The sequence below is a fragment of the Callospermophilus lateralis genome, chromosome 5 (assembly GCF_048772815.1).
Source record: "Callospermophilus lateralis isolate mCalLat2 chromosome 5, mCalLat2.hap1, whole genome shotgun sequence".
NCBI lineage: Eukaryota > Metazoa > Chordata > Mammalia > Rodentia > Sciuridae > Callospermophilus > Callospermophilus lateralis.
This window is the reverse complement of record NC_135309.1, coordinates 13,903,519-13,916,160: the sequence shown is the minus strand read 5'-3', so window position 1 is coordinate 13,916,160 and position 12,642 is coordinate 13,903,519. Positions and strand designations below refer to the sequence as shown.

At 39.3% G+C, this 12,642-nt stretch overlaps 1 protein-coding gene across 5 annotated transcripts in view; it reads left to right on the top strand.

The window, feature by feature from the left end:
* The first annotated feature begins 1,807 nt into the window (after nucleotides 1-1,807).
* Nucleotides 1,808-12,642, top strand: part of Cpeb4 (cytoplasmic polyadenylation element binding protein 4) — a 65,019-nt gene continuing 54,184 nt past the window's right edge. For 4 of the 5 annotated variants that reach the window (XM_076856329.2, XM_076856328.2, XM_076856327.2 and 1 more), the window contains exon 1: nucleotides 1,808-4,343. In XM_076856329.2, coding sequence (XP_076712444.1) covers nucleotides 3,219-4,343 — 1,125 coding nt within the window. In that variant the 5' untranslated portion in view covers nucleotides 1,808-3,218. Of the gene's footprint in view, nucleotides 4,344-5,267; nucleotides 5,413-12,642 lie in introns of those variants that run through there. The other variant, XM_076856330.1, reaches the window with a different exon arrangement.

Below are 12,642 nucleotides of genomic sequence, written 5' to 3'. Positions count from 1 at the left end.
GAGGGAAGAGGGGAAATCATTCTGGAGGAAACACCACCTGGCTGAACCAAGTAGGTCTCAAGGCATGTCCAGTGGTGGGAAATAAAACACCAAACCAAACCAAACAAAAACCAAAAAACACCAGAGTAATATCCAATCTCTGTGCTCTAGTAACTCATAGAATTACAAAGACAAGACTCATACTTATGGTACAATGACAGAGAATCCCTGATTAAGGGCCCACACAGGTAAGCTGCATATAGGTATTGGAGAAATGAAAGACTGAGGCACATAAATTAGAGCCATTGCAGGAAGGATACAGAAATGACATTGAAGGGACTTTTGCTTATAGGATTCTTTTTAAACTGCTATGTCTTTACCTCATTAATTTTTCCATAGTCATTTCTATACTGATTCCCCCCTCCCTTTGTTTCTTTTTCATTTCCTGCTAAAGGAAAACAATTTTTCAACATTAAAGCTTGTGCCAAGAGCAGAACTATCTCAGGCCCTGATGGTGACCATAATGCTGGGAATGTAAAAGATGAAAATGACACTCAGAATTGAGCAGCAAGCAAACAGCCTACATGATAGAAAATTGAGATGTGAGCCCCAAGTCAAATGGTATAAGGAATGAAATTAATTCAGATTCGAAAATAGAAGCTGTCACTTAGGAAAGACTCCATTGTCGCTGTCTGTCCATTCATGTCTTCAGGATTCATTCACTAATGCTTCCTATCTATAATGCCTACTCCTCCAAGATCTCATAGTCCAGCACAGGTCTGGGAGACACAGACTATTACTATATAGTGTGATAAGCAAGACTGAGATGTGCATAGGCCCGTGGACACGCACGAGAGAGAATTTAGAAAGCAGAGTTGGTGGCTTTCGAACTGACCTCTAAAACCAGGAGTTTGGCAAGCAGAGATAAGAGTAAAGGACACATAGAAAGGCACTTAAGAGTATACTCAGAGGGAGATGAGGCATTAAAGATATGCCGCCCACAAGGTGAAAAGGAACCAGACCTAGTCTGGCCTTTATCCTCGAGTTAATGTGCAGACATAGAAGAGGTATGAGCAGAGGACCATGATTAAATTTTCCTTTAGGAAATGTCCCTCCGCAATGCGTTAGGCTAGACCAGCACCAGCGAGATGACGGCAGCCACGCTGCTTACCGCAGCTACACCTCTAAGACAGCATGGGAGAGTTGGGGGTGGGGGTTGGGGGATGGTGGTGAGGGGAGAATCCATCACAAGGTCCACATTCTGGGCAAGGACCTACGCAGAGCCGGGCACCGCACAGCTACTGGGAAGACGCGCTTCCTTATCCTGATCCCTCTGGGGCGGAGCTCGGGCCAGAGCACGTGACGCCTGGGGCACCACCTTTACTAAGGGCAGTCCTCTCGTTCATCGGCCGTTTCGTAGGTCTCCACTTCGATCCCCAACACCTTGACTTTATGCCTCAGAATGCGAGAAGCCCATTCTCTCCCAAGTGTCCCTGGATAATCCTCCTTCGGAGCCTGTTTCGGGAAGATAAACATCGAAGGGGTCCTTTGCCCACATAAAAGATGGCGGCTTGCTGCGCCGTCTCTGGGTTGGGGGACAGGTTCTAGGCGCCCGGCCTCACTGGGCGAGGCGCAGACGGAAGGGGCGTCTCTCCAGGCAACTTCTTGACCTTCCTGGGAGGGGCTCCGCGCCCAGGAGGCGGGGCTGGGTCTGCTCGCTAGCAGCGCATTGGTCTTCCGGAAGGTGGGCGGGGCTTAAGCGGCGCCCCACCCCTCCCTCCTCGAACCGGAAGTGTCTCTTGGTCTTTCCAGCTGGTTGTCATTTCACTCGGCTCGGTCCTGAGGAGAAGGACTCAGCCGCGGCTGCTAGACCCGGGCACCGGGAGGCGGCGGCGGCGACAGCAGGGAGGAAGAGGAGGAAGAAGGAAAGAAAAAGAAGAGCCAGGCGGAGTCCGCAACGAAGACAGCTGGGACTGCGGGACCAGGGTAGAGCGGCGGCGGCGGCGGCGGCGGCGGCGGCGGCGGCGACAACGACGGCCCAGCAACCGTGAGGAGAAACAAAAGCCTTCTAAATTATAGTTTAAAAAAACCCGGGGGAGCCGAGAGAGCGCCGGGGGGGAGGCCTTTCACTGTAGTCTACCTGCCGTACTGGGGTTTTCCTTCCTCCCCGCCCCCCCACCCCTGCGGAGAATCGAACTGGGAGAACTGAACAAACCGCCCCTGGGTCCCATGAGGGAGAAAAACCCCGGAGCCGCAGAGAGGGGAAGAGGCAGCAACCGCAGGACCTGCCCGCTCGCCCCCGTGGTCCGCGCACCCCCGGGCCGCCCGCTCACCCTGTCCGGCTAACCCTTCCCGATCGCAACCCGAGAGGGGCAGACGCGGGTTTCCAGCCCCTTTCATGGGGGAGAGGAGGCCGGGGGGAGCCCGAGAACAGCGACCGCAGCAAGATCTGCACCCAGAGCCTCGGGAACAGCCCCGGAGGCCAGAACTGCGCCCAGCGAAGGAGCAGAGACAGGACCTGGAACAGCAGAAACCTCCCTGCAATCGTCTTTCCATTAGTCAATGCTGATTTCCTCTCCCGCAACCAAGAATTCACCTCCCGCCCCAGATAACCTAATATAATCTATATATATAAATATATAATATATAATGTTCTTAAATTATTCCTGATTTTTTTAACCAAGCTGCCAAGAAGAGAAGAACGTATTCTCCCCCTTAGCACTATTCTAATTTTTATGTGAGTGAATCTAAACTGCTGAGGAAGACCATATGTGATTGTTAAATTATATATATATATATATATATATATACATACATATATATATTTTTACTCCGAGCAATGCTTATTCTTCTACATCCATAGATGCTTGAGAAGCTGTGTTTTTGTCATTCATGTATATTTTCCTTTGGAAAAAGAAAGCGCCTATTTTACTAACCAAAGACTTGATTTTTACCCTCTTCGTTTTTATTCCCTCCTAGAAATCAGCCCAATTGGATTCATGTCAATATTTTAAGAAATTTTTTTTAGTTGCTTTTTTTCTTCTTTCAGAGAGAGACCAGAATTCCAAATCAGAGCTACTTAGGGTGATAAGCTACGATCTTTGAGCTAGCTATAAATAAGATATTTCAAGCAAACAAACAAGCAACTTAAATTGGAGTAGAGGAACAAAAACGGTGTGAGACATCAGGTTGTGGCTTTTTTTTTTTTTTTTGTGAGATTCTGATCCTAAAAATAATAAATGGGGGATTACGGGTTTGGAGTGCTAGTGCAAAGCAATACTGGGAACAAATCTGCTTTTCCAGTCCGATTCCATCCACATCTGCAACCTCCACACCATCACCAGAATGCCACCCCCAACCCTGCTGCTTTTATAAATAATAACACAGCTGCCAATGGCAGCAGTGCTGGGTCAGCTTGGCTCTTTCCTGCTCCAGCTACCCATAACATTCAGGATGAGATCTTGGGGTCAGAAAAAGCCAAAAGTCAGCAACAGGAACAGCAAGACCCTTTAGAGAAGCAGCAGCTCTCCCCAAGTCCAGGTCAGGAAGCTGGAATACTGCCTGAAACGGAGAAGGCAAAGTCTGAAGAAAACCAAGGGGACAGTTCTTCAGAAAACAGCAATGGGAAGGAGAAAATACGAATTGAATCACCAGTTTTGACAGGTTTTGATTATCAAGAAGCCACAGGGCTAGGTACTTCGACCCAACCCTTGACATCGAGTGCATCCTCTCTTACTGGTTTCAGTAACTGGTCAGCAGCCATAGCGCCTTCTTCATCTACAATAATCAATGAGGATGCAAGTTTCTTTCACCAGGGAGGGGTCCCTGCTGCTTCAGCTAATAACGGTGCTCTGTTGTTTCAAAATTTCCCCCATCATGTCAGCCCTGGCTTTGGAGGCAGCTTCTCCCCTCAGATCGGGCCTCTCTCGCAGCACCACCCTCACCACCCTCATTTCCAGCATCATCACAGCCAGCATCAACAGCAGAGGAGGTCTCCTGCCAGCCCCCACCCGCCTCCCTTCACACACAGGAGTGCTGCTTTTAACCAGCTGCCTCATTTGGCGAATAATCTTAACAAACCCCCCTCTCCGTGGAGCAGCTACCAGAGTCCCTCTCCAACCCCGTCATCTTCCTGGAGCCCAGGAGGTGGTGGATACGGAGGCTGGGGAGGCTCCCAGGGCCGAGATCACCGCAGAGGGCTGAATGGTGGAATAACACCCCTGAACTCCATCTCACCTTTGAAGAAAAATTTTGCAAGCAATCACATTCAGCTCCAGAAGTATGCTCGTCCCACCTCTGCCTTTGCTCCAAAATCCTGGATGGAAGATAGCTTGAACAGGGCTGACAATATTTTTCCTTTTCCGGTAAGATTATGTTCCATTAATAGATTAAGATGAATAAGGAAATAGCATGGTGTAATATCTCTGGAACTAAAGAGTTCGAATTGTCCATATTCACCTCAGAGCTCTTCTTAGAAAATGAAGCCATTTCCAGACTTTATCAGAAGAGTGTAATTTGGAACAAAATGTTCAGCTGATTCTTTGGCAATTTTCTAATTATAGCCTTAATTTTTCCATAGATAATTATGCATACCAGGTAGCTAGTGATGTCATGATTATTAACTATAGTATCTTTCTTGCCTGACAAGAGAAATCAGGATCAGTTTTCCCTGCTTTGTTAGGTGAGACAAACAATATATAAATGTAAATGTATTTTATTGTAGAAGCCAATGAATATTTTCTGTCCATATGAAGTAGCTGTGTAACTTTAAAAAAAATTTCTTTTGAAACTGTTAAGATAGTGATTCACTGAAAATTGACTATTAAATTCCAGATTTCTCACTAGGTTGTATTTTAAACCTGGACAGTCTTATTTGGTCAATCCGTAATTCCTCTCAGACCTGTGCAAATTCTGGCCCGCCTTGGGTCAGTAAGGACTACTTGTGAGAGAGGTAATCTAAAGTGTAATTTGATCACCACTTTTGTTTTATTTTTTGTGGTGCTGGGGATTGAACCCAGGTCCTTCTCCTCCAGCAGGCTAATAATTTCTTTTGAATACTATGAAACTGTTAATCTCATGGTGACTTTTTTTTTTTTTTTTTGATGACGCCTTTCACCCATTTGTTTACTTTCCAGTGTTAACACTAGGGGTGTAGATAATTAAACCATTCCTAAAAATAGATGCAGGCAAAGATCACTTATCTTTCTTGCTACCAGTATATCCTCTCTCTGGCAAGAGTCACATTGTTGGACGTTTTGAACTAATGAGCAGCCAGTTTAGTTGATAGAAACAAGATAAAGGGAATTTCATCATTAGTTGAGTATCACATGCCTCATTAAATTTTTATACTTTGGGAGTATGATCATTTATGTATGTTTAGAAAAGTTAGGTGGTAAGATAACATTGAGTCAGTCATCACAACAACCCTACAAGGTAAGTTCTATTATTATCCCCATTTTAAGATAAGGAAATTATAGCTGCTATGGGTGTGAATTCTAGGTTAAAAAACAAGGATTAAAAATATGTGACTGTGTGTGTAATACAGACACGCATGTTGCAACTGGAGGGTTATTTAGAGCTCTTTCTGTAAGGGACAAAACAGTACAAAATAGTTGTAGTGTTCCCAAATTCCATGTTAGCATAAGCCTAAATATGTTTTTATTAGTAACTATTTAGTGGGACAGGAAGTTTGCCAAGAGAATCCTGTTATTCTGTGGAATTAAATATGTGTTTCTACCCTAAGAATTCAGGTGCAATGTAGCTTAAAATATTTAGTTAAATTTAGTTTTAGATTTTAAAAAATGCTTGTGTTGCCTGTTGAGCAGCTGTTGACATTTGCTTTTAAACACCATTTTTACTCAAAATAAAGAGGAATTATCATGTTTTAGTGGTCAGATAAATGGCTGTGTAAGACATTGACAGTCCTATAAGGTCTATTTATAAAAAGTTGCTCTTGATATTCCTTTGAACATAAATTTAAAGGAAATGTAATGGAAAGGTAACATCTATGAATTATTTATGTATTGCTAATTTTAAAAATCCAAGGTGGCATTCTATAGCTTTTAACTGAATTAAAATTTGGCTCAGAATTAAACATAATTTTCATTCTTAATTTGCTATTATACGATGACAGAATGAAATTTATGCAAACTCATGATTGTTTTCTCTCATTCTCAGCTTCTTGACTTATGATAAAGATTTGCTTTGGGGAAAATAAAAAGTTCAGAGAATGAATTAAATATGCACATGTGTACATTAATATTTTTCTGTGCAGGGTTAATGGAATGTATTTAATGTGAAATCTTTTTGATCAGTTTCTTTGGAGATAAAGCTGATTTATAAAATAATAGGCTAATACTAAAAGATATTCTTAGAAACTAACCCTTCCCTTGTCTATTTTGTTGAGAATGGAAAAAGGTCAAAGTACATGGCTCAAATATGGATAGATTTAGAAAGTAAACTGCTCATTTCTGCTCTCTTTCATCACCAGTTTTAGGAGTGTGTGTTGGGGGGGAGCTGGGAGAGACAACAAACCGTGGGGTGATTCGAAAGTCACAAGAGAAATATGTAATATGAGGAAAAAATCCCTATAACAAACAACTCCTAGTTGAAATTTGAAAAAAGTTCATAAGAAGTAAATAAACTTAGTACTGTGGTGCTTGCTTAAATGAATGCAGTTCGTGTATGTGTGTGTGTGTGTGTTTGTTAAAACAATAATTCTTTTGAACTACTTTTTGGCCAAAAAGTGCTGTGAGTTGATATAAATTGCGTGGTTAAATTTGATATGAAAAGACTGGAAGGAACATTTCTTTGACTGGGACCCAGGAGACCTAGGTTGAAGTCGTGGCTCTATCAGTAGCAGCATTGTGAGGCCTCAGTTTCTTCATGAAGAGTGGAAGTGACCCAGGTGATTCCTAAAGTTCCTTATGATTCTAAAGCAGCCTACTGTGAAACCTCAACTGGGTGACTGTAATTCATACTCTTTTTTTCTAAACATTCCTGGCTTATTTAAATTTATAATTTGAACACTAATAATTTTAAGAAAGAAAGTTTATAGATATTAGTCATTAAATTTCAATTGCTGCTGAAAAGAATTCCTAAGATGTTATGGAGAGATCTTGAAATACATTACAGAAATTATAGGCTAGAGTTTAACATGGTTATATTATAATATTGATATTCAACCAGAGGTTAGCATGGAATTGTTATTTTAAAGGGAATTATGTCCCTGAAATGTAACTGTTACTGGGCAATGTTTATTTTAATTTGAAAAGAACCATAATTATTTCTATCTTTGTTTACTGCAGGCTTGGGTACACATAGAGATTTAAAATTAATGATGCCTTTTTAATTAGTTTTTTGTCTAATCTCAACATTTCCTTTTATCCATGGTTATAAAGCATGAGAAGATTTCAAATATATGAATAATGCTCTCTCCAATAACTTACATGGAAAGGCATTGCATTTTAGAATTTTTTTGTATTAAAATGTATTTATAGGCTATTTTTGCTTAGCCTAAAACTTCATTGTACGAATTCAGATGGCATGCCTCAAATTCTATTTTCCGGCATATTAAAGTAGTATGCATCTAATGAGAGCTAAGATGCCTGCTCGGTTCTAAGTGTTTGACACATATTAACACATGTAATTCATTCAACAGTCAGTCCTGAGGTAGAAATTATTATTACTCACACATAAGAATCAACTCTTAACCACTGTGCTAAAGCATTGTGTACCCTCAAGTCATTATAACATAGGCAAGTTTGGGGATGAGGAGAGAAGGTCTCCAAGAAGTGTGGAAGATGGAAGAAAAACTTTTACAACCTTTACAAGTGTTGAACAAAGCTGATTGTAGGACTGTAGGTCCTCTGGAGGCCTGAGGCGGAGGGCCACTTGAGCCTAGAGTTTCAGATCAGCCTGTGTAATATCGACAGACCCTGTCTCTTAAACAAACAAACAAACATAAAAGCTGATTGCAGGGTTTTGAGAATGAAAAATAATAGGTTATATTTGTTTATCAACTTTAAATGTTGAACTAAGATAATGTTCAAGTCAGTACTTTTGTTTTTAATTTTGAGTGGTTGCTATATACCAGATACTGGGCTAGGTGCTTTCATATGTGTTATTTTTACTTCATGTGTAGAATGTATCAACACTGTGACTTTTGGTTTTATTGCCTGATTCCAAAAGGAAAAAAAACAGGGCCCATATTCTTGTGAGTACAAGAATGATTTGATCCTTACATTAAGCGGGGGAAAATCCTGTCTTGCCAAACTGATTCTGGAATTCTGGTGACCAAATCAAATAGTGAATTAGGACAACTGCCAACAATGATGTTTGAATATAGCACCACTTTAGTGGGATGCTTAGGTCCCTTGTCTTTGCAGGAAAGTAGAGGAGAGTTGCCTAGTTTGTGTGCTGACACTCTGTTATCTACTGCTTAATTGTGCTCTTGCTTCTAATAGCTAAGAACTGGAAAGTCACACACGTCTCTTAAAAAGATTAACCTAAAACTGAATGGTAGGAAATACTTTAGGACTTAGAACCAGCCCCATTTGCCCTTACTTTAGACCCAGGTACCACAGATTTGTCAAGTTGTCTAACTAGGCAAGTAATTCTCATCACTTTAATTTAAACTCTCCTCATGCTGTCAGTTTATTGATGCTTAAATTCTGTACCACATCTTCTATTTGCAAACAAAGTCGCAGCAGTGTTTCAGTTCTGACACTCATGGTGAATTGTTGGAACCATCTCAACATGCAATCTCATTCCATTTTATTTTTCTTAATATAATCCCAAAAGGAATTTTTGCATAAGAAACATTTTCTTTGACTTAGAAAGGGGAGAAACTAACTTTCTGACTTGCAAATATGGGTTGGATGGTTCTAGCTTTAATAGAATTGAGATTCTGAAGAAACTTTGGGAAAAGCCTCCACATAAGATTTTCTCCCTCTTTGTAGATTTATTTGTTTTTCTGATGGAGTGGGAATGATCTTAGGATAGATTTTTTTTTTTTTTTTTTTTTGTATTCTATTTTGTCTTTGGAGAAACTGTAGAATATGGTCAACACATTGTTCCAACACCTTTGAGGAAAAACCTGTTTATTGCCATCTTGGTGAAGGTGATGATTGCTAGTTGCAAGTAGAAAGATGCTTCCTAGTCATGAGGTTAAGATTTGGGAGTAATCCTTATTGATGTTTGTGAAAAGAAATGGGAAAGGTGCCCTTAACTTGTGCCTATATTTGAATTTTCCTGTCTAAATTCATTTCCTGTGTGATTTTTCTCTTCAGATAGTAGGAAAATAATCTTGGAAGCTCTATTACCACATTATTTTTAGCAATGTGTTATACTTGGGTTTTTTGGTCTCATCACAGATAAGATAATGTGAATAAGGTGTTTTTCTTTAAGTCAGAGAGCTTAGATTGTGAGCATCCATTTTAATTTTGTGGCAAATGCATTATTTCATTTTAATTGAGTAAAGGTGTCTATCAGAAATTAAAAGTATGTTTTTGCCATGATAAATTTTCAAATATGTGTATATGTATACACACACACACACACACACACACATTCAAATTTAGTGTAGATTCTCATCAAAATTTTTCTGTCACATATTATTGAAACAGAGTGAATTATATTTTTCAAGTTCTCAGAAATGCTTAAGATTATAAAATGATAAAATGTCTTATTTTATTAAATCAGTTTCTCCATGTGTAACATGAATAATTATTGAGAAGCTCTTTTGTGAGGCCAAATACATGGCATGGGCTGTGGATCCAAACAAACTGAAGTTTGACCCTGAATTCTAATTTGCATCATGGCCTTGAGTAAATCCCTTAAATTTGGAAGACAGTTCCTCATCAAGATAATAGTACCTAACAATGAAGGGTCAGGTACTTTAAGTATGTGGCCATATTAGGCACCTTAAATTTTTTTAAATTTAAAATATGGCTCCCAAATATTGAATAAAATCATAAAACAATTACAAGTATAGCTTGGGTTCCTTTAAAAGATTTTGAACAATTCTTGCTTTATTTCTCAAAGTACTCCTTTTGAATCAGTTATAGATGTGACCCAGGACAGGTAAATTGTTAGAAGAATTATCAGTTTTCTTGAAGGGGGAAGTATTATAAATAAATAAACAAATAAATAAATACACGCAGCGTGTATTTTTTAGTATTTTGAAAGAGTTTGTCTATAGTTGTTTTATTAAGAACTTTAGAACATGTATTGCTTTTATATACACTAAAGAAAACAACATTTTAATGGAAAAATTGTGACTTTTTGGTAAGAAGTAGCAGATGATACTATAGATTTGAATTGGGTATAATTTTATTTTTATCCTGGAATTAGGTTTTGTTTTCTTATATCTTAATTTTTAGCATACATTTATTGAACACCTGCTATGTTATGGACTAGGCATAGGACTCTCAAAATTGATTTTATAATGTATTCTGACCTGTGATAATCTTAAATTATACGGAACATGAATTTTTCGTCTTAAACATGATGAATAAATTATCAGCTAGCCTAATGATGTCATTTTAATCTATGATTAAACTTTAAGGCAAACTAACAGGCTCACCTTTAGGTAGGATAAAAACTATGTATAAATGTAACCATTAATGAAATGTGTGGAAACTTCCAAAAATATCTGGGCATTTGCAAATATACACTTGTGTAAGTTACCTTGAATACTTATAACATGTGCTGATTTACATTCTGTGACAAAATAGTACTGCAAAAGGCAGACTGTAACCTATGAATAACAGAATTCAATCCCATTTACATGTCAAGGAACAACTCTTATCAGCTGTCTATAGGTCCTGTCTCATGTTTTCAGACTTGATTATTAAAGTTTAGAGCCATAAGCTCTACATGTCATTTCCATATTGTAGGATATTTATTAGGTTGGACAGTTTCTTTTTGCCAAATATTTATCAAATATATTCCAGTCATTTTTATAGTCCAAAATTATTATAATTAATCCCTAGGTTTTATACATTTTAAGACCATATTTATACTTAAAACATCATGTAACCTTTTTAATAATAGTTCTTTCAGGTATTCTTGAGGATTGCATCTAGTCCGTAGGTTCATGGTGCTAGTCAGTAAAATAGCTCTTGTCAGTTTATTGTCTGTGAGACTTAAAAAAAACAGACACCTCAATATAAGAACATCACTACTAGAAAAATATCCTAATTATAGTAACGAGAGTTGAATCTGGATTTCATATTTGGCTCTGACACTTCCCAGCTATGTGACCCAGGGCAAGCTACTCCAACCTTCCCGATCCTTCATTTTCTCATTTATTTTGTCTGTTTTTTTCTTCTTTTTTTGCTTGTGTGATTTTTGAGATTAAAAAATATGTCTGATATTTGGCTTTCAGAAGATTCTGTTGTTAAACAAAAACAAGTCTTCCAATAGAAATATTAATTCAATCTTATGAATAGCAGTTTCTTTAGTTTTAAAAATAAAATGACTATACTTAGGTAATGGTGGATTGGGCTAGATAATGTTTGTTTTCTTGAACCCACTGATTCCTACTTCTACCCCCACTTTTTATAAGTTTCTTCCACAGTGTTTTTAACATTTTTTCTTTTTTTTTAGTTTTAGATGGATACAACATCTTTGTTTTATTTATTTATTTTTTTTTATGTGGTGCTGCAGATTGAATGCAGTGCCTCACACATGTGAGGCAAATGCTCAACCACTGTGCTACCCCAGCCCCGCTCTTTTAAATATTTTATCATGGAAAAATGTAAACATATTCGATAGTAGGCAGAAGAGTCTAGCGAACTGCCATGTACTTGTCACCTGGCTTCATGAGCTAAGCTGTCTGCTCCTGGTGGCCGCTCCTGGCCGGCCTTTCTTCTGTAGTGCTAACACTCTCTCTCCTTTTACGTTATCTTAAAGTACTTCCCAGATATGGTATCATTTCATCTGAAAATGGCTCAGGTATCTCTAAAAGATAAAGGAGTCTTTAAAAAACAAAACACAACAAAAGATAGCTTTCAAGTTTTTTTGTTTTTAAAGAAAAAGAGTGAGAAACTGAGGCAAAGCTGCATTTCTGAGACTACCCAGCCTGTTCCACTGCTCAGCCTCCTCTTAATCACTACAGACGACACTAATGGCTTCACCTCCTTCTCAGCCACCAAAACAAATAAAGAGAAAAGAAAAGGTCCAGCCAAAGTATCAGAACATCAGCTGGTGACCAGAAATTTGGGAGTCTTTTTTCCATCTTAGTCTTTCTCTGGGTCCTGGTTTCTGGACTCTAGTGACTGGACCTCTGGAAGGAAGAATAATGAGACAGAGAACAGGACAGGACTGAGTCTTTTGGGTTATATTTTTGTCTTTAAAGAGGAATGTAGAAGTAGCAGGTGTGGAGGCCCATGCCTGTAGCCTCAGCTACTCTGGAGTCTGAGGCAGGATCAAAAGTTCGAGGCCAGCCTTAGCAACTAAGTGAGACCCTGTCTCAAGATAAAATATTAAAGGGTTGGGGGTGTAGATCAGGGGTGGAGTGCCCCTGGGTTCCATTCCCAAGAACTAACATCCATGTGCGCTGCCCTTGGAAGGAATGTGGAGGCTTGGGTCTTCTGCAGGCCTTGGCTCCACCAGCCCTTCTCATTCCGTTCTCTTTCAGTGCACAAACATTTGATGCTT